Below are 26,992 nucleotides of genomic sequence, written 5' to 3'. Positions count from 1 at the left end.
CCTGTCCGTACGTACGGCTCGGTGGCGCGTCTATCCTCAGGCACCGCGTCCTGAGGAAAAAACAGCCATAACACAAAGCCGTTTGTCCATTAAGACAAACCCCTCAGGCTTCTCCCAGCGCCCATGAACCTTCCCGCGCTCCCGCTCGCCCCCTCCCTCAGCGGCGCACTGGCGCCACACATCATGGCGCCCCGCATCATCCGGGTACACTGGGGCGTGGCCATGCATTGCCCCAGGCCCCGCCCCTCGCCCATCCCACGCCTCCCATTGGCCAGCGGCGCGGCGCGCGCCCAACCCATCATGGCGCGCGGCCTCATCCGGGCTCGCCTGGGCGTGGCCAGACCCGTGCGAGCCCCGCCCCGCGGCCCGTCCCGCGCCGCCCATTGGTCGGCGGCGGTTTTGCCGGTGCCGTGTCGCCCCCTGGCGGCGGCGGCGGGCGGCGCGGCGGGCGCGGGTCCGGCATGAGCGAGGCGCGGCTGCGGGCCGGGCGCGGCCCCGGCGGGGCGCGGGACCCCCAGGACAAGGTGCGGAGCGGCCGCGGGGGGCGTGAGGGGGCTGCGGGCACGGGGGGAACCGGAGAGCGCCGGGGGGCGCGGGGCCTGTGCGCCGCGGGGTCCCGCCGGCCCGCGGTGACGCCGCTCTGCGGCCCCCGGGCTGCCCCGCGCTCGGGGATTTGCCCCGCGCTTGGTTTATTCTCCCCTGGAGGAGCCGATCCCGCCCCCGGGGGTGTTTCGAGGAGCGGCCCCGGAGCGCGGAGATCTGGGCGTGAGCTGCGTTTGTGGGATGGCTCAGGTGGGGTCACGAACCTTCCCTCAGGGGAGCGTTCGGTGCCGCCCAGGCCGTCCCTGGGGAGTGACGGGGGGGTTCCAAACCTGCCTTCAGGGAAGGGTTTGGTACCTCCGAAACCATCCCCAGGGAATGACGTGGGGGGTTCCACACCTTCCCTCAGGGAAGACTTTGGTACCTCCTAAGCCATCCTTAGGGAAGGATGTGGGGGTTTCAAACCCCTCAGGTTACCTGAGGGAAGACTTCGGTGCCTCCTAGGTCATGCCCAGGGAATGCCCTCCCTGTGAGGACTCTGTGGGAGTTTAATGAGGGTTGACATTGCCTTTCTCCGAAGGAAAAAGTTTCCTTTTCACGGCAGAAGAGCCATGGGAAGCAAACCTGGCTCTGTTTTCCTGTAATGTCTCTTCTGTTCCAGCCCTGAGCCCGGCTGGATGCTCATGGTTGCTCCGTGAGTCATTTGTCACCCTTGTCATCTCTGCTCCTGCACCTCCCCAAAGAGGAAAGGACCAAGAGGAATAAACAGTCAGGGAAAACTCTGTAAACAGCATTTGCAGGGTCACAGGGAGCAGAAGCTGGAGGGAAGAGTGATTCTGGCTGTGCTGCTGTTTAATGCACTTACCTTGGGACTGGTCCATCAGCCCTCAGCAATATCATATTGATGTTTTCTCCATTAGTGCACGAAGGGAGCAGTTCAGAGCAGCACAAAATCATCAGGCAGAACTCTTTTGCAATTTAAATGCCATTAAAATGCAATTTTAATGCGATTTTAATGCCAGTTAAACACCTGCTAGAGGCCGCACAGGCAAGTTTGAGGAAATTTCGTGGTTCTGATCCCTCAGGGAGGGATCTGGGACAGAAGGAGCCAGCAGGGGTGGGAATGGGTCTGGTGTGGGTCTGGAGGCTGTGCCTCTCTCCCTGGGGCTCTCTGACACCGAGGGAAGGAGCTCTAAGATGGCTCCAGTTTTGTGGTGGTTGTGCAGAGGGTGAGACCCTGAGGTGTGTTCATCTCAGCTGGACTTTACTCTGCAGCAGAAAACCTTCAGGGAGTTTTATATTCCAGAGCTGTGGTGGGAATTGGAAGACTGGAAGGGCTGGTGCTGCTTAACTGGTGCACAACAAACTGGCTGGGCCAAGCTGGGATTCGCTTTAGCTCCTCGTGCTGTGCCCCTAAAGAAGGTCAGAGGGCAATCCTGTTATCTCCATGCTGGCATTTCCACGTACAGTGAGCCTTCTGAAGGACTCTGATATCTCCTTCGAGCCAGTGACCTGGAGTGTCCTTACTAGAGAGAGGAAATGTTGATGTTGTGCTGCTCCTCATAAAACAGCTCAGAATGAATTGCAGGAGGAATAACAAAAGGAGTGAAGTGTTCCCAAGCAGTGGGGAACAGCTCCTCCGAGGTGCTGAATGTGATGTTTCATAATAGAAGGCAGTGATGGGAGCAGAGAATTTCCCAAAATTGCCAAATGCAGCTGCAGGGAGGTTACCTGGTAACTAATCCTTAGTGAAACCCTCGGTGTCGTGCTTTCCATACTCAGTGGCAGGGTTTGATTTCCTGCCCTGGGAGGCAGCAGCTGTGTTTTCAGTGCTGGAAAAGCTTGGGAACAGCAGAAGCACTCGTGTGTGGTGTTCCTGGTGGTGTGGGGCTGCCCAGGCTCTGTGCAGGTGCTGCTGGGGAGGGGACGTTCCCATTCCTGCTTTGTCACACTCGGAGCCTTGCCAAGGGGAATAATTCAGCATCTTTTGTGTGACAGAAACCCTGGAGGCTTCTGGAAAGAGCTCTGTGTTGGCAGAAATGCATTACAATGGGATGTAAACATCAAGATCTCGGTGTTTTGTGCTTGTTGCCACTTCTCTGTTTTGGCAAAGGAGTGAGAGAAGCTGCTTTCACTTTCTGCTGCTTGGCCCTTGCTCGATGTCCCAGCTCTGATGTATCCCCCGGGCTGTCTCAGGAGATCCTCGTGCCAGAAGGGTTTAAAATAGATTTTTGTTAAAACTGCTGTGCAGCACAAAGTCTCTGTCTTGAAGGGAATGAGGCAATGTCTGCTCTGCTCAGTGAGCTCTGTCTAAGCTCTGTGGTGAAAAACCAGGGAACCTTTTCCTGGTGTTTTTGGACCCATTAGTTGAGCCCAAAGGATACTTTTACCTGTTGGTGCCCGTTGATATTTGAGAGTGGAAAATCATGGAATGGTTTGGGTTGGGAGAGACCCTTAAACTGATCCAGTGCTACCCTCTGTCATGGGCAGGGACACCTCCCACCATCCCAGCCCTGCCCAGCCTGGCCTTGGGCACTTCCAGGGATGGGGCACCACAGCTTTTGTGCCAGGGCCTCACCGTGAAATCAGTACCAGTTTGTTGGAACTCTATCACAGAGACACCTTGCTCTCACAGACTCATTCTTTTGCTTTGTAGCCTTGTTCACAATCCAAACCCAGAGGTCAGTGCCTTCCCTCTTGTGTTGTGTGCATCCCATGAAATCACATTTTCTCTGCAGCTCCCAAAGAAAACAGAAATAACACAAAAGAAAAGTGTTTCCCTGTTGGGTTCCTGAAGGCTTCAGCTGGTTTGGGGGGATTTTATGATCATTTCTCAGGAGCTGTTTGTGCTTTGTGTGATCCCATGGTGAGCACTGAGGGTTTTTTCCGTTTCCATCTGCTTGCTGGGACACTGCACGAGCGGCTGTCTGAAACTGGGAGGGGGTTCCCAAACATGCCATGGCCTCCTCCAGGGAAGGGGAGTCAGGCTTGTGTGGGCTGCAGGTCCCAGCTGGAGGATCCTGTGCCTGTGCAGAGCACAGGGAGGCCGTGCCTGGCTTTGTGTCCTCCTGGGGAGTTTTCCCTTTCTGGTGGAAAGGGGTGACAGTGGCTGCAGGAGGCCCTGAGCACACACAGGGCGTGCCAGGCTGGGATGGCTCTGTGTCACCAAGGGTTTGAGGAGGAAAATTCCCGTTCCTTCCGTGTCACCAAGGGTTTGAGGAGGAAGATTCTGGTTCCTTCCAGCCTGGTTTTGCAGCAGCCTGACAACATGACCTTTAACTGGCTGCATCTGGTTTGTGCGGTACACAGAGGGAAAGACTGGCATCCAAGCCTTGTGATTCCTTGTGCTTCCAGGCATTTATTTCTTGTGCTTCCAGGCATTTTGCAAGAATTCCCTGGTGGTCTGACGTGCTCTGAAGAGGCTGAGCCAAGTGAGGGCTGTGCTGTCCCTGCTCAGCAGGGTGGAGCGTGGCTGGGGACATGGCCTGGGGTGAGCTGGAGTGAGGCAGCAGCTCCAATTTTGGCTTTTAGCTTGAGAGAGGTGCTGGACACAGAAATAACAGTGCAGGTACTCTAGAGGTAGAGGCAATTTCAAATCTTATTACTTCCCAGATTCCAGGAGAGCTCCTGCTAGCTGGAATTGGTGATAACAGGAGGAGACTCTTGTCGGACCAACCCCAATAAACCTCTGCAGTGATGCCTCTTTTCATCTCATGCACGATAAAGGGAGGCTGAAGTCCAAGTCTGCTTCCAGACCCACTCCAAAAGATTGTTTTCTTAATAGCTCTTAATATTATTTTAGGCTAGAATCCAAGCACCAGTTTCCTGAAGCAGGACCCTCATTTATTGCTGATAAAGGTCCCCAATCCCAGCTCTGCTGGCAGAGGACACTCCAGCCTTCCCTGCAGTTTGATGCTCAGCTCTGTGTGTGCCTGACAGCTCCTGTGCACTGTTAACCGTGGCCACAGGGACTGGGCTGGGTGTGTTCCTAGTGGAAAAGTGGCTCTCAAATTTACACCTTTGCCAGCATTTCCTTTGGAAGGTGTTTGGCTTTGCCACTGCTCTTTCAGCTGTGTCTTTGCTTATTTGTGGGGTTGCCAGGGGAGTGTGATCCCAGGAAGATTTTGTCATTTTGAAGGTTGCACAGCTCGCTTTCCTTCCCTGTGTGCAGCACTTGTGTGTGACTCCCAATGCTCACGTCAAACCCCCAAGTTGCTTTTCCTGTTACTCAGCCCTTGGCATAGTTCAGAGCTGGCTTTCCTTTCCTGTTCTTATTTAACGAGTGGGAGATTTGTTTCTGTCTGGTCTGGAGGGCTGCTCAGGTGCGTGTCGCCCTTTTTGTGACCATCACCTCCAGACTGTGCTGTTCTCTGTGCTCCTGCTGGGTCTTGGTGGATCTGGGAGCTTCTTCCTGAGCTCCCTCCTGCTGCCCCAGCGCTCTGTCCTCGCTCCTGGTTGTTTATTGTCATTATTTTGGTAAGATCAGGATGGCAGAAGTGGTGGGGATGTTTCTGCTGTCCCCTGTTGCAGCTGGGGCACTCAGACTGTTCTGAGCATGGAACAGTTCTCTGCTCCTGCTTCCAAATGTGCTGTCAGTGGTGTCTGGGGGTGACTCCTGTGGATGGAGAGTGCTGAGGAGAGGGAATTTGGGATGCTTCCAAGCAGGAAAAATCCCCAGGACCCCTGGAGATAAAACCCTTCAAACCACTGAATCCCAGACTGGTTTGTGCTGGGGAGGACCTTAAAGCCTGCCGTGGGCACTAGACCAGGGGACCAGGCTGCTCCAAACCCCATCCAGCCCGGCCTTGCTGACACCTGAGACTTCAGTACAGCACAGACTTGGGTCTATCAGGCTCACACACTGCTCCAAGTCCACTCCTTGCTTAGTCCAAATAAACTGGACTGGCAGAGAAATGTGAATGAGACAGCGCCACCTTAGAGCCAGCAAATTAAATAGCTTGGTAAGGGGTGTTTTTTTGGATCATTGTGTTTTGGAAAAACCTGTACAAATTCCTGAAGAATTGAGGGTCAGAAGCCACTGGCCTTGGCGTGATGCAAGCTCTCATTTCAGAGGACAAAAATAGCCTTTTCCTGCAGGAACCTCCCAGTGTGAACAGTTGCTGCAGAGCTGTTTGTTCTCCCCAGCTCTTCCAAACAACAGCAGATTGAAATGTCTGTTCAGGCTCCAGCAGACACAGCTCCAGCCTCACTCAGGCACCCCGAGGCTCTTGGAGCTCTGCTCTCCTGTTTCTGTGTCTCTGCAGGGAAGTGCCAGCTCAGAAATGCCGTGCCAGCACCGGGATGCCACTCAGACCCAGGAGAGCCTCTCCCCAAAACATCTCCATGGCATGCTCAGAGGGGAGGCAGGTTCCTTTCTGAGCAGTAGGAAATTCTGGGGGAATGCCAGAACCACCCACCAATTTTTGTGTTCCTTTTGTACCCATTAGCTGGTGCCTGGTGCTTTTCCCTCCTCGATTTCCTGGAAGCAGCAGCCCCTGGAGTGGGTGCTGGGGGTCCCAGCAGAGGGGGAGCTCCTGCTGAGTCCCAGGGATGTGTGATTTCCATGAATCCTGTGTGACTGCCATGAACCCTGTGTGACTGCCATGAATCCTGCGTGATTTCCATGGATCCTGTGTGATTTCCATGAATCCTGTGTGATTTCTGTGGATCCTGTGTGACTGCCATGAATCCCGTGTGACTGCCATGAATCCCGTGTGACTGCCATGAATCCCGTGTGATTTCCATGGATCCTGTGTGTGATTTCCATGAATCCTGTGTGACTGTCAGGAATCCTGTGTGGCTGCCATGGATCCTGTGTGATTTCCATGGATCCTGTGTGATTTCCATGGATCCTGTGTGATTTCCATGGATCCTGTGAGATTTCCATGAATCCTGTGTGTGATTTCCATGGATCCTGTGTGACTGCCATGAATCCTGTGTGATTTCCATGGATCCTGTGTGATTTCCATGGATCCTGTGTGATTTCCATGGATCCTGTGTGATTCCCATGACTCCTGTGTGATTTCCATGGATCCTGTGTGTGATTTCCATGACTCCTGTGTGATTTCCATGGATCCTGCGTGTGATTTCCATGGATCCTGTGTGATTTCCATGGATCCTGTGTGTGATTTCCATGGATCCTGTGTGTGATTTCCATGGATCCTGTGTGTGATTTCCATGGATCCTGTGTGATTTCCATGACTCCTGTGTGATTTCCATGAATCCCGTGTGATTTCCATGACTCCCGTGTGATGTCCATGACTCCTGTGTGTGATTTCCATGGATCCTGTGTGTGATTTCCATGGATCCTGTGTGTGATTTCCATGGATCCTGTGTGTGATTTCCATGACTCCTGTGTGATTTCCATGACTCCTGTGTGTGATTTCCATGACTCCTGTGTGTGATTTCCATGGATCCTGTGTGACTGTCAGGAATCCTGTGTGGCTGCCATGGATCCCGTGTGATTTCCATGGATCCTGTGTGTGATTTCCATGGATCCTGTGTGATTCCCATGACTCCTGTGTGATTTCCATGGATCCTGTGTGATTTCCATGAATCCTGTGTGACTGTCAGGAATCCTGTGTGGCTGCCATGGATCCCGTGTGATTTCCATGGATCCTGTGTGTGATTTCCATGGATCCTGTGTGATTCCCATGACTCCTGTGTGATTTCCATGGATCCTGTGTGTGATTTTCATGAATCCTGTGTGATTTCCATGGATCCTGTGTGATTTCCATGGATCCTGTGTGTGATTTCCATGACTCCTGTGTGATTTCCATGGATCCTGTGTGTGATTTCCATGACTCCTGTGTGATTTCCATGGATCCTGTGTGATTTTCATGGATCCTGTTGGTGCAGGCTGAGCCTGGCTCCCGGCACATCCCGTGGCTGAGCCAAACCAAGCCAGTGCTCTGGGATCAGGGGATGAATTTTCTCTGCTGTTTCAGCGTCTGTGCAAACATTCCTGCTTTTTTGATGTTGTTATCTGCTAAAGGTCTCCATTTTTAGGCATGTCCTGATTTCCGTGCGTGTTTTCAGCTGGAATATGGATATTTTGGGATGGGGAGTGGAGTCCTATATCAACATAAATGAAACTTGAGCTTTTTTGGTTTTTTCAGACAACAAACCAAGCAGCCAGGTGCAGCTTGGTGGATATCTTTGTGGGGGACATGAGAAATTGAATTTAATTGCCCTGCAAGTAATGGCACAGCACAAGACCAGGGTAAAAACACTTGCAAGAAGACTCCGGTGCTTTTTGGGACCTTCCTACAAACCAAACCTGAAAGTTTGATTTTTCTTTCTGGTCTTAATGATCTCCAGACTTCTCCTGTTTCACCCTCCCAAGCTGTAAACCTCTAGGAGAGAACATCCTGTAATTTGGGAGTTATGGGATGAATTTTGGCCGTGATGTCACCCTGGTGGGTTTGGGGGGCACAGCAGCTCTGAGAGGGGAGAGGAACGGAGCACTTTCCCCAGATGTAAATTAGGAATTAAAGCCCCTTCTGGAAAACACTGAGGTTTTCACTATTGAGGTCGCTGGGTTTGTATTAATTAAATTAATTGTATCTGCTTTGATCCTGCAGATGTGCTCAGAGGTGAGACCAGAGGTACAGTTGGTCCCTTTTGTTCCAGCTGTCAGCTCTGTTGCCTGAAAAAGCAACTCTTATTTCCCTTTTCAGCATTTACTTTACAGTAACATTTTCTGTCCCAGTTTTTTGTTAAAATCTGGCAGGAAGTCTAAATAAAATAGTGCCTGGCTCCAAGGAAAATACCTAAATAATGGCATTTCTTGAGCTAATTTAATCTGCCAGCATTGAGTACTTAACTGTATATCTGTATTGGGCAGAAGATTTTTGGCAGGGAGAGAGCAGGCTTGTTTCTATGGCAACTGAGATCATGTCGTGGATATTTGTATAAAAAACCCTGTGCTCGCAGCTTCCTCTGTGAGAAAACCATTTCAGTGTGAGCACAAATTTGTTACCACCCTCTTGAAGGAGTTGAGTTGTTTAAAGAAAGCTCAGACGAACTCAGTTCTCTGTGTATCTTTTCTTCAGAGTGATAAAGTATCCATTGACAAACGTTGCTCAGAGCTGTTGATTTCATAAATGGAAAAAGTGAGCAGGTATCTGGATTTTCCCACCTCTGGTTCAGCAGTCAGGAGAGACAGCCCTTGAAGAGATTTGGGGTTTTACTCTTTCTCCTCATCATGACTGGTGTAGAAATCAAGGAATTAGGATAAATTCTTATCTTGGTTTTATTCCTGCATTCCATTATTCTGTAAGAAGCCTTCAATACTGAGGTAATAAATGAAAGAAGGAGCCCTGGGCTCACCTACAGGGTTGGACCAAAAAGCCCTTGAACTGAATAACCCAGAAGTGGTTAAAACCCTCACTGCCTGTGAGAGCATGGGATGGAGATCCTGGGGGGGTGTGTGGGAGGTGACCCCACGGCAGTGCCACAGGGTGTCCCAAGGCAATGCCACAGCTGGCTTCAGTGGCCCACCCCAGGGTGCATCAGCTCAGGCTTAAACACGTTATTTAGCACCCACTCAGCTGCTTAAACTGATGATTTGTAGGCTGATGGGGGCAATTTGCATAAAAGGTATAAAAATAGTGTCAATTACTGAGTCCTCTCTGTAGCCTATATCTGGCACAATGTCCTATAAAATCTCAGCGGATTCAGGGGGATCTGAGCAGGGAGAGGAGCTCATTCCTGATTCACGGGGATCTGAGCAGGGAGAGGAGCTCATTCCTGATTCAGAGGGATCTGAGCAGGGAGAGGAGCTCATTGCTGATTCACAGGGATGTGAGCAGGGAGAGGAGCTCATTCCTGATTCAGAGGGATCTGAGCAGGGAGAGGAGCTCATTCCTGATTCAGAGGGATGTGAGCAGGGAGAGGAGCTCATTCCTGATTCACAGGGATGTGAGCAGGGAGAGGAGCTCATTCCTGATTCACAGGGATCTGAGCAGGGAGAGGAGCTCATTCCTGATTCACGGGGATCTGAGCAGGGAGAGGAGCTCATTCCTGATTCACGGGGATCTGAGCAGGGAGAGGAGAGGAGCTCATTGCTGATTCAGAGGGATCTGAGCAGGGAGAGGAGAGGAGCTCATTCCTGATTCAGAGGGATGTGAGCAGGGAGAGGAGCTCATTCCTGATTCAGAGGGATGTGAGCAGGGAGAGGAGCTCATTCCTGATTCACAGGGATCTGAGCAGGGAGAGGAGCTCATTCCTGATTCAGAGGGATCTGAGCAGGGAGAGGAGCTCATTGCTGATTCAGAGGGATCTGAGCAGGGAGAGGAGCTCATTCCTGATTCAGAGGGATGTGAGCAGGGAGAGGAGCTCATTCCTGATTCACAGGGATCTGAGCAGGGAGAGGAGCTCATTCCTGATTCAGAGGGATGTGAGCAGGGAGAGGAGCTCATTCCTGATTCACAGGGATCTGAGCAGGGAGAGGAGCTCATTCCTGATTCAGAGGGATCTGAGCAGGGAGAGGAGCTCATTCCTGATTCACGGGGATCTGAGCAGGGAGAGGAGCTCATTCCTGATTCAGAGGGATCTGAGCAGGGAGAGGAGCTCATTCCTGATTCAGAGGGATCTGAGCAGGGAGAGGAGCTCATTCCTGATTCACAGGGATCTGAGCAGGGAGAGGAGCTCATTCCTGATTCAGAGGGATGTGAGCAGGGAGAGGAGCTCATTCCTGATTCACAGGGATGTGAGCAGGGAGAGGAGCTCATTCCTGATTCACAGGGATCTGAGCAGGGAGAGGAGCTCATTCCTGATTCACAGGGATAGGAACAGGGAGAAGAGCTCATTCCCAGTGCTGCTTGACTGTTTTAAAAGTGAAGATGTTAAATTCTCAGTTATGCCTCGCTTTGCCTGGTGATTTCTTCCATCAGGCTTAAACTGAGCAGGAAAGACACGGCAGGAATTCCTGCATTTCACGTTTATCCCTTTATCGTGACAAATCTCTAGCTGGGCTTCTCTGTGCTCTCTGGGAATAACCTGGCAATGCCTGTGGGAGCCGTGGGTGCTGTGCTGCTCCACGCCTGCTGTTCCCAGCACTGAGGGTGAAGTGGGGAACAGCTGGCCTGAGCCGGGGCTCTGCTCCTGCTCTTGGAGCCCAGAGCTCTTTGCAGATGAGGTTTGGGTTGGCCTCGCCCTGCAGGCAGTGGTTCAGGTGCCGGGGGATGCGGCTGGACATCGATTTACCTGCAGCATCTGTGGGGTGCAGTTGATGTAGGGAATCATTGCTGGGATACGGCAGGGGCTGGGCACAGCAGGGATCAGGATGTGACAGGGATGTGAGCAGGCTGTGGCTGGGATCAGCTGTGGCAGGGGTTAGGCTCAGCAGGGATCAGCTGTGGCAGGGATCAGGATGTGGAAGGGATTGTGATGTGGCAGGGATCAGACTGGCAGGGATCAGGATGTGGCAGGGATTGGGATGTAGCAGGGATCAGGCTGTGGCAGGGATCGGACTGTGGCAGGGATCAGGCTCAGCAGGGATCAGGCTGTGGCACGGATTGGGATGTGGAAGGGATCAGGCTCAGCAGGGATCAGGCTGTGGCAGGGATTGGGATGGAAGGGATTGGGATGTGGAAGGGATCAGGCTCAGCAGGGATCAGGCTGTGGCAGGGATTGGGATGGAAGGGATTGGGATGTGGAAGGGATCAGGCTCAGCAGGGATTGGGATGTGGAAGGGATCAGGCTCAGCAGGGATCAGGCTGTGGCAGGGATTGGGATGTGGAAGGGATCAGGCTCAGCAGGGATCAGACTGTGGCAGGGATCAGACTGTGGCAGGGATTGGGATGTGGCAGGGATTGGGATGTGGCAGGGATTGGGATGTGGCAGGGATTGGGATGTGGCAGGGATTGGGATGTGGCAGGGATTGGGATGTGGCAGGGATTGGGATGTGGCAGGGATTGGGATGTGGAAGGGATTGGGATGTGGCAGGGATTGGGATGTGGAAGGGATTGGGATGTGGCTGGGATCAGGCTCAGCAGGGATCAGGCTGTGGCAGGGATCAGACTGTGGCAGGGATCAGACTGTGGCAGGGATCGGGATGTGGAAGGGATCGGGATGTGGAAGGGATTGGGATGTGGAAGGGATTGGGATGTGGCTGGGATCAGGCTCAGCAGGGATCAGGCTGTGGTAGGGATCAGGCTTTGGCTGGGATCAGCCTCAGCAGAGATCAGGCTTTGGAAGGGATCAGGACACCATCTTGGTTGCACCATCAGATTCCTCAGTCCTTGAGCTTTTCTTTCATCACTTGTTTCCCAGGGGTGGAAGTGAGGAAGACACAAGTGCTCTTTCCCTTTCTTTTAGTCTCTGAGCACTTTGGGAAGCTTCTGATGCTCCTGGCCCCAGGCAGGAATTGCCTGCTCTGCCCTTTGGGGAGTAAAACACAGGGATGCTGCTTGGATCCTTGCAGGCTGGTGACCTATGTGGGGTGAGGGACACCAGGACTGAGGAGGATTTGGGGTTTAGCTTGTAGAGAGAAGCTGATTTTGGTCTGGCTGGAACTATTTCGATTGCTCCCAGGGGAATTCTGCAGAGAATCCTTTTATTGGAGAACTCATTGCAGTGGGAGCAGACGCTGCAGCTAAATACAGAACACAGATTGCCCAAAGCCTGACCTGTGCTGTGCTAGAAGATGCCAAATCTGTTGTCTCCAGGGAGTTTTATCATTTCCAGTCTCTTTGCCTGCTGCCATTTGCAGCTGCCTTATGGATTTGTGTTCCCAGCTAAAAGGCACTACATATCTCCAAAATCTGAGGTCCAAATGGATTTTATGGGTCAGTTAAAAAACACCTGAAAAAAACTCAGGTTGCATTTCACTGTCAGCTCCCCAAAGCTGTGTGAGGGCAGGCAGAGGTGTTGGGTTGAAAGCAAACCCAAACTCTCCCTTCCCAGTGGATGAATGGAAAGGAGGAGCGTGGAGGGAGGTGACACTGGGTGCTGCTGGTGCATGGCTGCAGCTTTGCTCATCCCTGGCAATAATCTCTGACATCATGGGTATTTTTAGCTGCCTCCACCTGACAGTGCCTCACTGTCCTTGTCTGATTTCAGATCCTGGCCTGCAGCCATTGACACGTTCCAGCTGGGGGAGTAATTACCTTTTCCTACTTGAAATAAGGGAGCAATCCCAGCCTTCCTGCTGTGCTGAACTGCAGATAGCCCCAGCCATGAACTGCACCCAGCAGATTTGGTTGTTTTGGAGCTGCCTGGAAGCCCCAGGGGATGAAGTTTCATTGTTTGCAGAGCTCTCAGCATTTGTTAACTCAGCTCCCCCTGAGCTTTTCCTGCAGGCAAAGGCACTTTTCTGGGAGTTTTCAGAGAGCCTGTGGGCTGAGGGCATGGACTCTGCCTTGCCTGGATGTTCCCCAGGGAATGGCCTTTTCCTTCCTTGCTTCCAGGTGCAGGATGAAGCTGTGCTGCTGAAATGAGGGGCAAAATGTGGAGCTGTGGGTTTGTCCTCTGTTCAGGGGCTGGGTCAGGGTGAAAAGTGCCCCTAGGAAGAGCCAGGACTCACCTAAGATCCCCTTCCCAGCCCTGGGCTGGGGCAGAGCCTTCAGCAACGTGCCTCTCTTGGGTTTATTTATCCCTGAACACAGGACTTTGCTCAGAGCTGAGTGCTGGAGCAGTCCAAGGGGCAGGGAAAACAAAGAGCACGTGTGTGTGTCCCTCTGCAGCACCGCGGGTTTCTGCCGTGGCCACAGGGGATGGTTGGGCAGGGTGATAAGCCAGGCTCTTCCTCCTCAGCTGCCTGAGGATGGGCTCGGTGTTATTTTTAGTATGCTCAAGTAATCAGCACTTCAGGAGTCTGTCTGGAAGCCTTGAGCCTGTCCACTTGGAGGCCTTCCTTCCTGGCTTATTTGGGCAGTGTTACATTCTTTGAGACCTGCCTGGGGATTAGGAGCTTGTAAAAATTCCTGCTAACAAGCCCTGGAGCACTTGCTGCACTTGGAGATGCTCATTAATCAACCTCGAGGCATCTGTAATTGTGCAGGGCAAACAGGCCCTGTTCTGTGCTTGCTGCTGAGGCTGAGGGACCCTCAAACCCTTCCTGGATGCCACCTAAAACACCTGAGGATGTTTCTCATGTGTTTAGCCCTGTGCAACAACCAGAATATTTTCTTCTCCTCCCTCTCTCATGCAGAAGCAGAGTGGTGGTAAGTGTTGGAGCCAGCAGGCTGGCCCAGGTTCCTCCAGAGTGGCTGCTGAAGCTCCTTGGCTCTCTTTGTCCTGCAGGAGTCAGAGTCTGAGAACAAGCTGGATGGAGAGACAGCGTCAGACAGCGAGAGCAAATCCGAGTTTTCGGGTTCATCCCCAGTGCCAACCTCGGATGACACCCCAGAGGTGCTGAACAGGGCCCTCTCCAACCTGTCCTCAAGGTAACACTGCCCAAACAGGGCTCTGTCCTACCTGTGCTCCAGGTAACACTGCCCAAACAGGGCTCTGTCCAACCTGTGCTCCAGGTAACACTGCCCAAACAGGGCTCTGTCCAACCTCTCCTCGAGGTAACACTGCCCAAACAGGGCTCTGTCCAACCTCTCCTCGAGGTAACACTGCCCAAACAGGGCTCTGTCCTACCTGTGCTCCAGGTAACACTGCCCAAACAGGGCTCTGTCCAACCTGTCCTCAAGGTAACACTGCCCAAACAGGGCTCTGTCCAACCTGTGCTCCAGGTAACACTGCCCAAACAGGCTCTGTTCAACCTCTCCTCCAGGTAACACTGCCCAAACAGGCTCTGTCCAACCTCTCCTCCAGGTAACACTGCCCAAACAGGGCTCTGTCCAACCTCTCCTCCAGGTAACACTGCCCAAACAGGGCTCTGTCCAACCTCTCCTCCAGGTAACACTGCCCAAACAGGCTCTGTCCAACCTCTCCTCCAGGTAACACTGCCCAAACAGGGCTCTGTCCAACCTCTCCTCCAGGTAACACTGCCCAAACAGGGCTCTGTCCAACCTCTCCTCCAGGTAACACTGCCCAAACAGGGCCCTCTCCAACCTGTCCTCCAGGTAACACTGCCCAAACAGGGCCCTCTCCAACCTGTGCTCCAGGTAACACTGCCCAAACAGGGCTCTGTCCAACCTGTGCTCCAGGTAACACTGCCCAAACAGGGCTCTGTCCAACCTGTGCTCCAGGTAACACTGCCCAAACAGGGCTCTGTCCAACCTGTCCTCCAGGTAACACTGCCCAAACAGGGCCCTCTCCAACCTGTCCTCCAGGTAACACTGCCCAAACAGGGCTCTGTCCAACCTGTGCCTGAGGTAACACTGCCCAAACAGGGCTCTGTCCAACCTGTGCTCCAGGTAACACTGCCCAAACAGGGCTCTGTCCAACCTGTGCTCCAGGTAACACTGCCTGAGCATCCTCCTGTGCCCTCCCAGGGCTCTGCACCCTCCCTGTGGTTCCCCATGGCACTGGAGGCTGCTGGAAGCTGAAGGAGCAGCCTCTCCCCAGCCTCTCCCTGCCCCTGAGGCCATGGGAAGCAGCAGGGTCAGGGATTTGGGTGGGAAGGGAGGGGACAGGGCAGTGCTGGGGGGTCTGGCTGCCTGCTGGGTCCTGGCAGATGGAGCAGACCTACAGAGCTGTGGGTGACTTTGACAGCAAAGGTTTGAGCTGCAGGGGTTTTGAGGCCCTGCTGCAACTGAATTCTGCAGGAATGCTTGAGGAGTTGCACTGATAAGGACAGGATTTGGGAACAAGCCAGGGATATTCTCCACAAACTGCTTGGGAGGAAGTTCAGTTGTTTATAACACAGGAGAAGGTGTCTTTCCTGAGTGTGCTGAGGGTGGGAGAGGCTCCCAGCAGGAAAGCAGTGAGGGTGCAACGTGCCAGGGGCTTTCTCTCCTCATGGAGAACAGTGTAGAGAGGGTTAATGATCCCCATTTTATTTGAATTTGTCCTGCATCGTGTCAAAGGTGTGGGAAAGCTGCAGCAGAACAGGAGCAGAGGCTGCCCTGTCCCATCTCAGTGCCCTGGGAGGTGCTCAGCTCTTTACATTTAGCGAGGCTGAAGTGCAGCTGCTGCAGCCAGGCCTTTATCAGCACATCAAGGTCTCTCTGCACCACTGAGAGGAAACCTGGGGTTTCTAGGGCTCAGTTTCCTTCCTGTGACACACAGAGAGCAGAAGCACTGTTTGGCTGCTTTGCTCTGTCTGGTCTTTCTCTGATATTTTCCTTCTCCGTGGCCCAGATGGAAGAATTGGTGGGTGAGAGGCATCCTCACGCTGGCAATGATCACCTTCTTCTTCATCATCATCTACTTGGGCCCCATGGTCTTGATGACAATAGTAAGTGCTCCAGAGAGGTGTCCTGAGCTTCCCTGCAGCAGGGGGAGGTTGCTGGGTTGGTGTGGAGCTCAGGGCCTCGTGTTCTGGAGATCCTGGATTCCTCTCTCCATGGAGGAAACCTGGGAGGAATCTGCTGGTCAATATTTGGCTGCAGTTGGAACATACACAAGGGGAAACCTCCTGCAGGGGAAAGGGGAGGGAAAAACAACACCCTGAGCATCCCATGTGGGATTGGGAGGGAAAAACAACACCCTGAGCATCCCATGTGGGATTGGGAGGGAAAAACAACACCCTGAGCAGCCCATGTGGGATTGGGAGGGAAAAACAACACCCTGAGCATCCCATGTGAGATTGGGAGAGAAAAACAACACCCTGAACTTCCCATGTGGGATTGGGAGGGAAAAACAACACCCTGAGCTTCCCATGTGAGATTGGGAGTGAAAACTGCCATCCTGAGCTTCCCACATGGGAGGCTCCTGCAGGGCTGATGGCAACTGCTAGAGGACCCTGTGCTCTGCACGTGCTTGGTTTTTGTCTCCTCAAGGGAAGAGGTGTTTAACCACCAGGAATTAGAGTGCCTGGATGTCCTTTCTGTGCAGGTGATGTGTGTCCAGATCAAATGTTTCCACGAGATCATCACCATTGGCTACAACGTGTACCACTCGTACGACCTGCCCTGGTTCAGGACGCTCAGCTGGTGAGTGGGGGCTGCTCCCCATCCCCTGTGTGCACCTGAGCCCTCACCTGGGCACTCAGGGGACACTGCCACAGGCTCTGGACTGACAGTGACCTGTGCTGGCAGCGCTTGTAAAGGAAAATCACAGAACCCCAGCATGGTTTGGCTGCAGAGAACCTTCAAGCTCATCCAGTGCCACCCCTGCCATGGGCAGTGACACAGTGACAGCTCCCACTGTCCCAGGGTGCTCCAGCCCTGTCCAGTCTCGCCTTGGGCACTGCCAGGGATCCAGGGGCAGCCACAGCTCCTCTGGGAATTCCCTTCCAGCTCTTCCTCACCCTCACAGGGAGGAATTCCTTCCCAATATCCCATCTAACTGCCCTCCTGCAGCTTAAGTCCATGCCCCTTGTCCTGTCACTAAATAAGGGCTGTGGAGAGGGCAGGACTGGGGCTTTGGGGCACAGAAACCCCAAAAGTGGGCTCCAAAAAGGGATTTTGTGAGGTACAGAGCAAATGAGTGGTTTTGGGAATCATAGGATGGAGGATTTGGGGAATCACAGGATGGAATATTTTGGGAGGCACAGGATGGAGGATTTTGGGAATCACTGGATGGAGGATTTTAGGAGGCACAGGATAGGGGATTTTGGGAGGCACAGGATAGGGAATTTTGGGAATCACTGGATGGAGGATTTTAGGAGGCACAGGATAGGGGATTTTGGGAGGCACAGGGTATGGGATTTTTAGAGGCAGAGGCCAGTTGAGCAGTGCTGCCTAAAGGCAGAGTCTTTGTGCCTCACAGCCAAACCCAAACCCCAGCTGTGACCCATCCCAGCGTGGGGCTGAGAGGTGCAGCCACTCCTGGGAATGAAGGAGACATTTCCAAACTGGGGGAGGCAGTTCTGGCTGGCAGAAGCAAAACTTGTTGGCAGCATCCCAGAGCAGCATCAAGACCTCAGGGATGAGCCACTTCAGGAGCCTTTCAGGGCTCCTGCTGATGAGATTCCCACCCTCCCCAGGTACTTCCTGCTGTGTGTGAACTATTTCTTCTACGGCGAGACGGTGACCGATTATTTCTTCACCCTGGTGCAGAGGGAGGAGCCCCTGAGGATCCTCAGCAAATATCATCGCTTCATCTCCTTTGCCCTCTACCTGACAGGTGGGCACCACCTTGATTAATGGCTGGGCTGGAGGGAAGGAATCTCCTGCTGGAGTGCTGTGACCAGTGCAGGATCCGCAGTGAATCATCTCTGCTCCCCAGGGATGCTGGAAGTTGGCAATTCTTTCGGTAGTAGTGGTGGCAAATCTTTTCCATGAGGTTCTGGAGGAGAAAACTCTATCATAATCTTCATGGAGCAGCCAGATTGTTCACCTAGTGCTGCTTGGTGTGACTTCCAAAGCAGTGCTTTTCCCACTGCACAGCGCCCCTTTATTCCAGCAAAATCCCAAGTAGCTGTGTAATCTTGTGGCCCAAAAGAATTTCTGGCTGTTGAAGGCACATTCCCACCACTGACTCTCCTCCTGTCTCTCCTCAGGTTTCTGCATGTTTGTCTTGAGTCTGGTGAAGAAACACTATCGTCTCCAGTTCTACATGGTGAGGTTAAAGTTTAGGGCCTGGTGAGGTTAAAATCCAGGGCTGGGGAGGTTAAAAATCCAGGGCCTGGGGAGGTTAAAATCCAGGGCTGGTGAGGTTAAAATCCAGGGCCTGGTGAGGTTAAAAATCCAGGGCTGGGGAGGTTAAAATCCAGGTCTTGTTGAGGTTAAAATCCAGGGCTGGTGAGGTTAAAATCCAGGTTAACCTCTTTGCTGAGGTTAATGTTTTGGTGATGTTAAATTCAGGGCCTGATGAAGTTAAAATTCAGGCCTTGGTGAAGTTAAATTCAGGTCTTTGTGAGGTTGAATTTGGGGTTGGAAAATGAGTCAGTCAGAAATCCAGCTTATCTGTTCAGATCTTCCTTCAACAGTGAGATGTTTATTGGCAGCTGGGACGTGCCAGGCCAGTGTTGGTCCCACAGTGCCAGAATAACTCAGTACAAGACAGCTTGTCCTGATCATCTGGTTGACAAACAATAGATAATAAATGAGCTTTATGAGGGGTGAGGTGCCCTGGTACCCTTGTGCTGGAGCTGTTCTGAGGAGCTCAGGGCACCTGAGCGGGACAGTGGCTCTGGGCAGCCTGGGCAGGGTGCTCTCCTCTCTTGCAGTTTGGCTGGACCCACGTGACGTTGCTGATTGTTGTCACCCAGTCCCACCTCATCATCCACAACCTGTTTGAAGGAATGATCTGGTGAGTTTGCCCTGCCCCCTGAGCTGCTTTGGTTTCTGCAGCCTGTCTGTTCATAGAATCCAGACTGGTTTGGGATGGAAGGGGCTTTAGTGATCTTCCAATGCCATGGACACGGACCCCTCCCACTGTCCCACGTTCCTCCAAGCCCTGTCCAGTCTGACCTGGGGCATTTCCAGGGATGGGGAGTCCACAGCCTCTCTGGCCAGCCTGTTCCAGGGCCTCACCACCGTTATAGTAGGAGTAAATTCCTAATACCTTTTTTTTTTAATCTCAAAACTTGGTTTTGAGTTAAAACTGTTCTCTCACAAAAGCAAATGGCCAAGGAGGAGGTGCTTCCTGTGAGGGACCAGCCTGTTCAGAACAGCAGAAGATCAAGTGAGTCCTCAGAGACTTAGGACTTGCTTTGTGCTACAAAAGAGAGACATTGTAAAGGAGAAATTTGTAAAGTTGCTGTGGGGTGCAGGGACCTTTCAGATGTCTTTGGGGCTGGGTAGATGCTCTCTGCTGATAGCCACAGCTGCCCAGTGGCTGGGGAAGTGCTCCTGCTGTGGTGAAAGCAGCACTGAAAGGCAGGAGGGGGAGCCTGCCAGCCTCAGGGCAGCCCCTCTGGTGGTCCTGCCAAAACCAGCAGGGCCAGGAATTCATTCTGGCGACTTCAGGGTTGTGTGTTCCTCGGTGTGTCACACTAGCCCAGGGTGCTCAGGGATCCTCCTGCTTACAGCTAAAATGCAGGAAATATTTACACAGGAGATTAGGAGGGGGGCGTCCAACACCCTGCTGGGTGTGGCTAAAGAAAACCTGCTGCAAACAGGGTTCTGGGAACACAGCCTGCTCTTTAGGCACTGCAGTAACCCCCAGATTCCCCTTGGAGCTTCTCGTGTGTGTTCCTTGCACTGAGCTGGAGGAGGGGATGTTGGGATGGTGGCTCTGCAAAGTGCCCTGTGGTGGCAGCTGCTCCCTGAGCCTTGGAGCTGTGTGAGGTTGGCACTTGCCAATGGTCTGACTCTTGTCCCCTGCAGGTTCATTGTCCCCATCTCCTGTGTGATCTGCAATGACATCATGGCCTACATGTTCGGGTTCTTCTTCGGCCGCACGCCGCTCATCAAGGTTTGGGACATTTTGGGGACAAAACTTGAACTTTGGCTCCCCTGGGTCTTAGCCCGGTGCTCCCCCAGCTCCTGCTTTGTGGCCTCTTACAGGTCTGAAGCAAATTTCCAAGTGAACCCTGGTGTGGATCCCAGTCTTTGAGGCTATGAAATTAAATTATTGATCCATTGAGGCTGGAAAGATGATAGAGTCCAACCATGAATGAATCATTTCATACCGAGGTGTTGGGGTCAGATTCTGACCAAACTCCTCTTTGTGGGTTGGTGGCACCACTCTGTGTTGCCTCAGCAGTTCACAAGTGAGGAAAGGCTGCAGAGGTCTCTCAATAATTGTCCCCTTTGCTCTCTGTCTGGCAGCTCTCCCCAAAGAAGACCTGGGAGGGTTTTATTGGAGGATTTTTTTCCACCGTTCTGTTTGGATTGCTGGTAAGTGGCCATCATGGTACTTCCTCCATGGGAGTTTTCCCTTCATAGGGTCCCAGTGTTCTGTTTAAAAAATGCAGTCAGGCTTGAATCTCTGTCAGATATTTCACCTTTTCTTGCTGCCCAGGGTTTGAAGTGGTCCCTGGCTGTGTGCAGGCACTGCTGATGGAGCCAAGTGCTGGAGGAAGTTTTTAATCCCTATTAGACCCTGTGTTGTGCTCATTACAATAATTAACCATTTTCCCTCTGCTGCTGTTGGATGGTGCTGTGCATCATTTCAGGGGCTGTGTGGGGAATTCTACATTCCTGGAGTGTTTTGCCCTGTTTTTATCACCCTCTCTGTGGCTGCTGTTGCTGTCCCTCCACCTCAGGATGCAGCCTCGCTCTTCCTCTGCCTTTAGCCAATTACTGTTCTCAAGGGAGTAATCTCCTTAATGAAGCTGGGACTGTGGTTCTCTCCTCCCTCATCTCCTTGCACAGCTCTTCCCCTTGAGAAATCCCTGAGGAAAACGTGAATCCTGTTTTCTTGCTCTTTTTCCTGGAGCTGTCCTACGTGATGTCTGGCTATCGCTGCTTCACCTGCCCCGTGGAGTTCAACAACGACACCAACAGCTTCACCGTGGACTGTGAGCCCTCGGAGCTGTTCCAGCTGCAGGAGTACAACATCCCCGTGGTGCTGCAGTCTGTGGTGGGCTGGGTACGACCCTCTCTGTCCCCTGGCTCTTATTTAGTGGGGTAGGACCACTGAGGAAAGAGCAGGGCTTTGTTTTGATGTGAAAGAACAAAGGTGCATCCAGAAAAAAGGGGGAGTGCAGTGGTGCCTGTTGCTGATTGAGAGCCCAAAGGAATTACCACAGGACATTAACCCTCCTGAAAGCCAACTGAGCTAAAGCCTGGGGGGCAGAGAAGGAGGGAGGCACTGCAAATCCTCCTGTGCTGTTTCTCCTGCAGAAGACCGTGCGGATGTACCCCTTCCAGATCCACAGCATCGCCCTCTCCACCTTCGCCTCCCTCATCGGGCCCTTCGGGGGTTTCTTTGCCAGTGGCTTTAAGAGGGCCTTCAAAATCAAGGTGAGGATGGAGGGGTCAGGGAGATTTGGGGGAGGAAGCACAAAGTGGTGCTGCCACTCGAGGCGGTCCTGTGGCTCCGAGGGAAGGGAGGGGAAGGGAGGTTTGGTCAGTCACAGATAAAATGCTGGAGCAGGATCTGGGTTTTTTGACCAAAAGGGAAGGGACCTTAAGATTTTAACTGTGATATTCTAAACCCTGCTGTGGTCCAGGTAGAGGAAGGAAGACAGGAAATTTTGCAATCTGAGGTATCCCTTGATGTCTTGCAGGCTGGTTTCACATATAAACAGCCTGTGCTCAGTTAAGATGCCTTGAAAGGCAAGGCAGGGTGGCAGCAGATAAACATTTGCCTTCCCTGACCTTTGAGTAACAGAGCTGAGTTGAGCCTCGCTGGCCCTCAAGCACCACCAGCTTCATAAAGGAGAAACTTCTGGAACCAGGGAGACACGAAACAAAATATTTCCTTGGTCTGACTTTGCCTTCTGGGAAGCACTGGGGGCAGGGGGTGAGTGTGGTGTGTGGGGGCACCAAAGCAAGCAGAGCTCCTGGGCAGGGCTCAGTGCCATCCCTCTGCCCTGACAGGACTTTGCCAACACCATCCCGGGGCACGGGGGGATCATGGATCGCTTCGACTGCCAGTACCTGATGGCCACCTTTGTCAACGTGTACATCGCCAGCTTCATCAGGTGGGTGAGCCCTGCTGGCCTGGCCTTGTGCCACTCCCGGGGCAGGGACAGGCTGGATGAGAGGCACTTGTGCTCTCTGACAGATTGAACAGCTGGAAATACGAGGCAGAGGAAACCTGAGGCTTGAGGAGGGGAAGGATCTTCAGCATAGCTGGAAATGCAACCCTCGCTTCCCATGGGCTGTTTTATTCCAGTCCCACTGAAACTCCTCCATGTCCCTTCTGGGAATCCTGGACAGGTTTCTGGAATCAAACAAGCAGGGAACTCTAATTTTGCATCACTGATAAGCATTCTGCAGCCCAGCACAGGAAAGGAGCCTGTGGGTACATAAAGGATGTGCTGGGGAGCTCAGGAACTGTCTGTGTGTGGCTGATTTGGATTCTGAGCAGGAGCATCTGCTGATAAGATGCACAATCCTCTTCAGATAGATTGGGTTTGGGATGTTGTGTTTACAGTTCAGCCTTCTGTGCCTTTGGAGTCCATTTCCACATCCCAAATGGAGTCAGGCTCGCAGGGTAGAGCTGGGGAGGGAATGGAGAGCACAGCAATCAATCCCAGCCCGTTATTCTGATGGAATTGCACTGGAGCCTCACTGCTGATGATGCTTTTGTGTTCCAGGGGCCCCAACCCAAGCAAACTGATCCAGCAGTTCCTGACCCTGAGGCCAGACCAGCAGCTCCACATCTTCAACACGCTCAAAGCACACCTGGTGGACAGGGGAGTTTTGGGGAGCCTGGAGGATGCATAGACAGCAGGTGGTTGGAACAGGACTGAGAACAGGCCTCCTCCAGGGAATTCCTGGCTTGCCTGATTTAAGACAATAACAAGGCCTCATTTCACTGTAACTTTTCTTCCTTTCTTGGTAAATGTTTGCATTTGTGGTTTATTTTTTTTTTAATAATATATTTATAGAGCTTTGGTTCAAATGAGCAAATCTTGGGTTTGTAGCTGAGAAGGAGTTCAGGCTTGGAAGAACTGTTGGGTGGAGCAGGAGGGTGTGACTGTCCTGCTGGACTGTTCTGAACCCTCGGGGTGTGTGGGCAGAGATGAACTTTCCTGGGAGTGGGTTTGGCAGGGAATGCAGAGCCTGGGGGCTGTGTTCTCCCCTGGCCTTCCTGCTCAGGGCGGCACCTCTGGGCACCCTCCTCCTCTCCAGGGACAACTGGGAGTGCACTGGGAATTGTCCCAGCAGTTCCTGCCTGTGGGAATCTCCTTGCACAAGGATCTTGTACTAACCCAGCCCCGTTTCCTCTGCCCAGCCCTGCACCTGCAGCTGCTCTCACCTGTTGCTTCTGCAGAGCCTCTCACATTCCCTCCCTTCAGGCCTGATGTTTTGGCAAATCAGATTTTTGTAACCAGTTAAACCAGAAACAGACTGGGGATGAGGAGTCAAGGAAGTGGCAGTTGTGTGTGGGAATGTGGGAGGTTCAGATTCTTCCAAAACTGATGGAAGTAAATAAGTTTTAAAGAACGTTGAAGTTTCATTGAGCAATTCCTGCCAAGTGAGAACAACTTCTGAATAGCTTGATTTGTCTTTCCCCCATTAAATAACCTTTAAAAACCACACTTCTTCATTTATCCAAGGTTGGAAACCCCACACTGGGATATTTGAAGTAACCCGGGGAGCAGTTTCCAGCCAGTTTCTTCGCTGGGTGGGCTCCAGCTGCAGCTGGGGGTTTTGTTTTCTTTCAGGGATCATGTCTGTTTGTTACTTGAGTTGTAGAAGTCGTGCTGCTGAGTTTACCATGGTCTGTGTTGCATTTCAGTCTGGGTTCATTTCTCTGCAGGCTTCTGTCCTGCTTCGCTCGCTGAATCTTGTCAGAAATAGTTTGTACTTTAGAGCCACAAGTTTTATCAAAGTCCTTTCCTTTATTTTGTCATACTTTTTTATTATTTAAAAATGAGAGTCCTAAAGATTTGAACTTTCCTTTTTTTTTTTTTTTTATCAGATAGTGAAAATATCCCTGTTTACACCTCATGCAATGTTTCCAAACATGAGGTGACTCTGATTTTCCTTCTTTCCATAGTTTATGCATGGGAGAGAGAAACTTTACCTTATTTTAACCTGGGGAACGAGTGACAGGGAGAGCTCACACAGGAGTACATTGGTGTTTTCAAGCAGTTGCTGCCACAAACTTTTAGCCACAAAGCCCCCATGTGAGACCTGCACCTGCTGTGAGCTGGCTTGGCATCAACAGAAAATAAACCACCTGAAAATACACCCCAAATTCAGAGCTTTTACTCCATATTCTGATTATGCCACTGCTTGCAGTTACCTGAGTGTGTGTAAATACACAGGTCCCAGCCTCTCTTCTGCATTTCTGCAGGCCTGTGCTGGGCTCTGCTCTGCCTCCCTGAGCAGGAGCCCAGGTCTGTGCTCCAAATGCAGGTGTTTGATGGAAAGCACAGGCTGCACAGAAGGCTCTGTTCTTCCAAAGTATTTTCAATTGGTGCTGGCAAAATTCTGCACTGAGTTCAGGATTTGGTTTGGTGTTCATAGAGATTTTTCCAGGTTCAGGACACCGTTCCCTTCCAGCTTGAATTAGGCAGAGGTTTATTTTCTGTTGATGGAACACATTTTGGTCCAAGCCCCTGATACAGAAATTGCAGAGGAGAATCAGGGTGCTTCCATCTGGCATTGCCCAGGGACAATATTTGGGCTGTGTTTAATGAGGGTTTGCCTGAGTTCAGCGAGGCAGGAGCACCCATGGGAGCATGGGTTGGAGTGCCCTGGGGGGCAGGAGCACCCTGGGGTGGTGCTGGTCTGGATTTTCCCTGCCCATTGCCAGAATCCCTTGTTGTGGCTGTTGGGTCACAGGCAGAAGTGACAGTGTTGATAAATATTACCATGGTGTGCTCTGTTCATAGAAGTTTCTTCCGTGGGTCTTTAGTCTCCTGCTCGTCTGCTTTAAACCTTTTGTTCCTCTTCTGTTGTAATCAGTGGGGCAAAGCTTTGCTGCAGGCTCTGGTTTGGGGCAGGTCTGGGCCTTTCCCGGGGGTGTAAATGCTGGATGTGGGCACTGGAGGGCAAAGCAGTTCCACGGAATTGCTGTGAGAGGAGCAGCAGCAGCAGCTCTGCCTGTGGGTGGCTTCCCTGCTCAGACAATTCCCTGATCAGAAATGCCCTGGTCAGCTTTATTCCTGCTTCCTCCCTTCCCAGCCTGGGCTGATCTTCACGGGAAAAGCTGCCTGGGAAGGGTTTCCAGCATGGAAGCTCATTAAAGTGAGTGGGAACAGTGGATGCAGGGAGGAAGGGAGGGAGGTGGGCGTTGTTGGGATTGTTTGCAAGTTGTGCAGCTGAACTCACAGGATCAGGAGCTGGATCCTGGGTTTGGATTGGAGAGGGCCTTAAAATCTTGTTCCACCTCCTTTGCCATGGGCAGGGAATCTCTCCTCCAAGTCTGATCCTGAGCACTGCCAGGGATGGGGAGTTTGTGACTCCCCGAGGAGAGATGAAAAGCTGCCGTTCCTGGCTTTGGCTGTTTCTGAGGGCGGAGCTGTTGCCCAGGGATGTGCAGCAGCACACATGGCCCTGCAGGACCCTGGGGATGCTGCAGCTCTCGGGAATTTCTGTGTGGAGGGGCCAGAGTGACCCCAGGGATGGTGGATGAGGAGAGACGGGGGAAGTTCTGCAGCTGCAGGGCTCGAGCTCAGTGGGGCACACAAAAAAAAATTATTCACAGCAGGCTCCAGCAGCAGGGAAGCTTCAAAGGGAAGAGCAGAGCAAGAAAGGGGAGGTGGTGCCAGCTGGGATGTGTGGAAGGATTTGCCTGGTGCAAAGGGAGCCACCTCTGCACCAGTGTCACTGAGCAGGCAGGGGGGTGACAGTGCCCCTGGGCATGGCCCTGGGAAGCTGCTGGGCTGTGCTGGGCAGGGCACTGGGCACCCCCAGGGTTTGTTTTTTAGGGGCTGGTTGGGTTGGACACGGGTTTGACCCACAGGTGCCTGTGGACACCTCAGTGGGAATTTGCTTTTCCTGCCTGGCTGTGGCCCAGGGGAGGCTGCAGTGGGAGGCAGGGCCAGCCCAGGCTCGGGGAAGCACCAGGCCTGGGTTCTGCAGCCATGCTGTGGGATCAGCCTGAGTTAAACAGGCATTGCCAGGGTTAAACAGGCATTCCCAGGGTTAAACAGGCATTCCCAGAGTTAAACAGGCATTCCTAGGGTTAAACAGAATTCCCAGGGTTAAACAGAATTCTTTGGGTTAAACAGGTATTCCCAGGGTTAAGCAGAATTCCCAGAGTTAAGCAGAATTCCCTGGGTTAAACAGAATTCTTTGGGTTAAACAGAATTCCCAGGGTTAAACAGAATTCTTTGGGTTAAACAAGTATTCCTAGGGTTAAGCAGAATTCCCTGGGTTAAACACAATTCCCTGGGTTAAGCAGAATTCCCTGGGTTAAGCAGAATTCCCTGGGCTCAGCAGTGCCCCTGAGCTGAGGACAGCTCTCCTGTGGCTGGTGGAGTTGGGATCCTGCAGCATCCCCCGAGCTCGGCTGTGGAATCCCAGTGTCTCATCCCAGGGAATGTCCCCTGTGTCCCCTGTGTGCAGTGAGCCCCCCAAGCCTGGCTGGGGGGGCTCCTGCCCTCTGCCCCTTCCCCCTGCGTGTGCTGGGAGCAGGGCAGGGCTGTGTGTGCCCATCCAGCCCCTCCTGGGGACAGCTCAGTCCCAAAGGCTGCGCATGGAAGCCCCGGGGTGGCAGCTCCGTGCTCCTTAATCCCTGTGCAATCCCTGATCTCCAGCCTGTCCCCACCTCTGGCTTCTTTCTCTGTGTATTGTTCTTTTGATTCCAGTTTTAGCTACACACTTAGAGTTGCCTTTCTTTGACCGAATGTTTGAATGTGAAATATTGTATATTTTAAAGTATTTACCCTATTTATATACTGTATGTTACTGTTAAATAAATATAAATTCCATTA

The 26,992-nt window shown here is 52.5% G+C and overlaps 1 protein-coding gene across 2 annotated transcripts; it reads left to right on the top strand.

Annotated features, from left to right (window-relative positions):
* Nucleotides 1-374: 374 nt before the first annotated feature.
* CDS2 (CDP-diacylglycerol synthase 2) lies at nucleotides 375-26,992 on the top strand. Of its 2 annotated transcripts, XM_063420812.1 has the most exons (13): nucleotides 375-524; nucleotides 13,789-13,931; nucleotides 15,739-15,835; nucleotides 16,435-16,532; nucleotides 17,528-17,667; nucleotides 18,044-18,102; nucleotides 18,713-18,795; nucleotides 19,815-19,902; nucleotides 20,259-20,327; nucleotides 20,869-21,021; nucleotides 21,276-21,395; nucleotides 21,975-22,078; nucleotides 22,697-26,992. In XM_063420812.1, the coding sequence occupies exons 1-13, from the start codon at nucleotides 462-464 to the stop codon at nucleotides 22,824-22,826; spliced, it is 1,347 nt and encodes a 448-aa protein (XP_063276882.1). In that variant the 5' UTR covers nucleotides 375-461; the 3' UTR covers nucleotides 22,827-26,992. The 2 variants fall into 2 exon arrangements, with proteins under 2 accessions (XP_063276882.1, XP_063276883.1); XM_063420813.1 differs by lacking the exons at nucleotides 375-524; nucleotides 13,789-13,931 and adding an exon at nucleotides 14,162-14,183.

Source organism: Prinia subflava, chromosome 32 (genome assembly GCF_021018805.1).
Source record: "Prinia subflava isolate CZ2003 ecotype Zambia chromosome 32, Cam_Psub_1.2, whole genome shotgun sequence".
Taxonomy (NCBI): Eukaryota; Metazoa; Chordata; class Aves; order Passeriformes; family Cisticolidae; genus Prinia; species Prinia subflava.
This window is presented reverse-complemented; position numbering and strand designations above follow the sequence as displayed.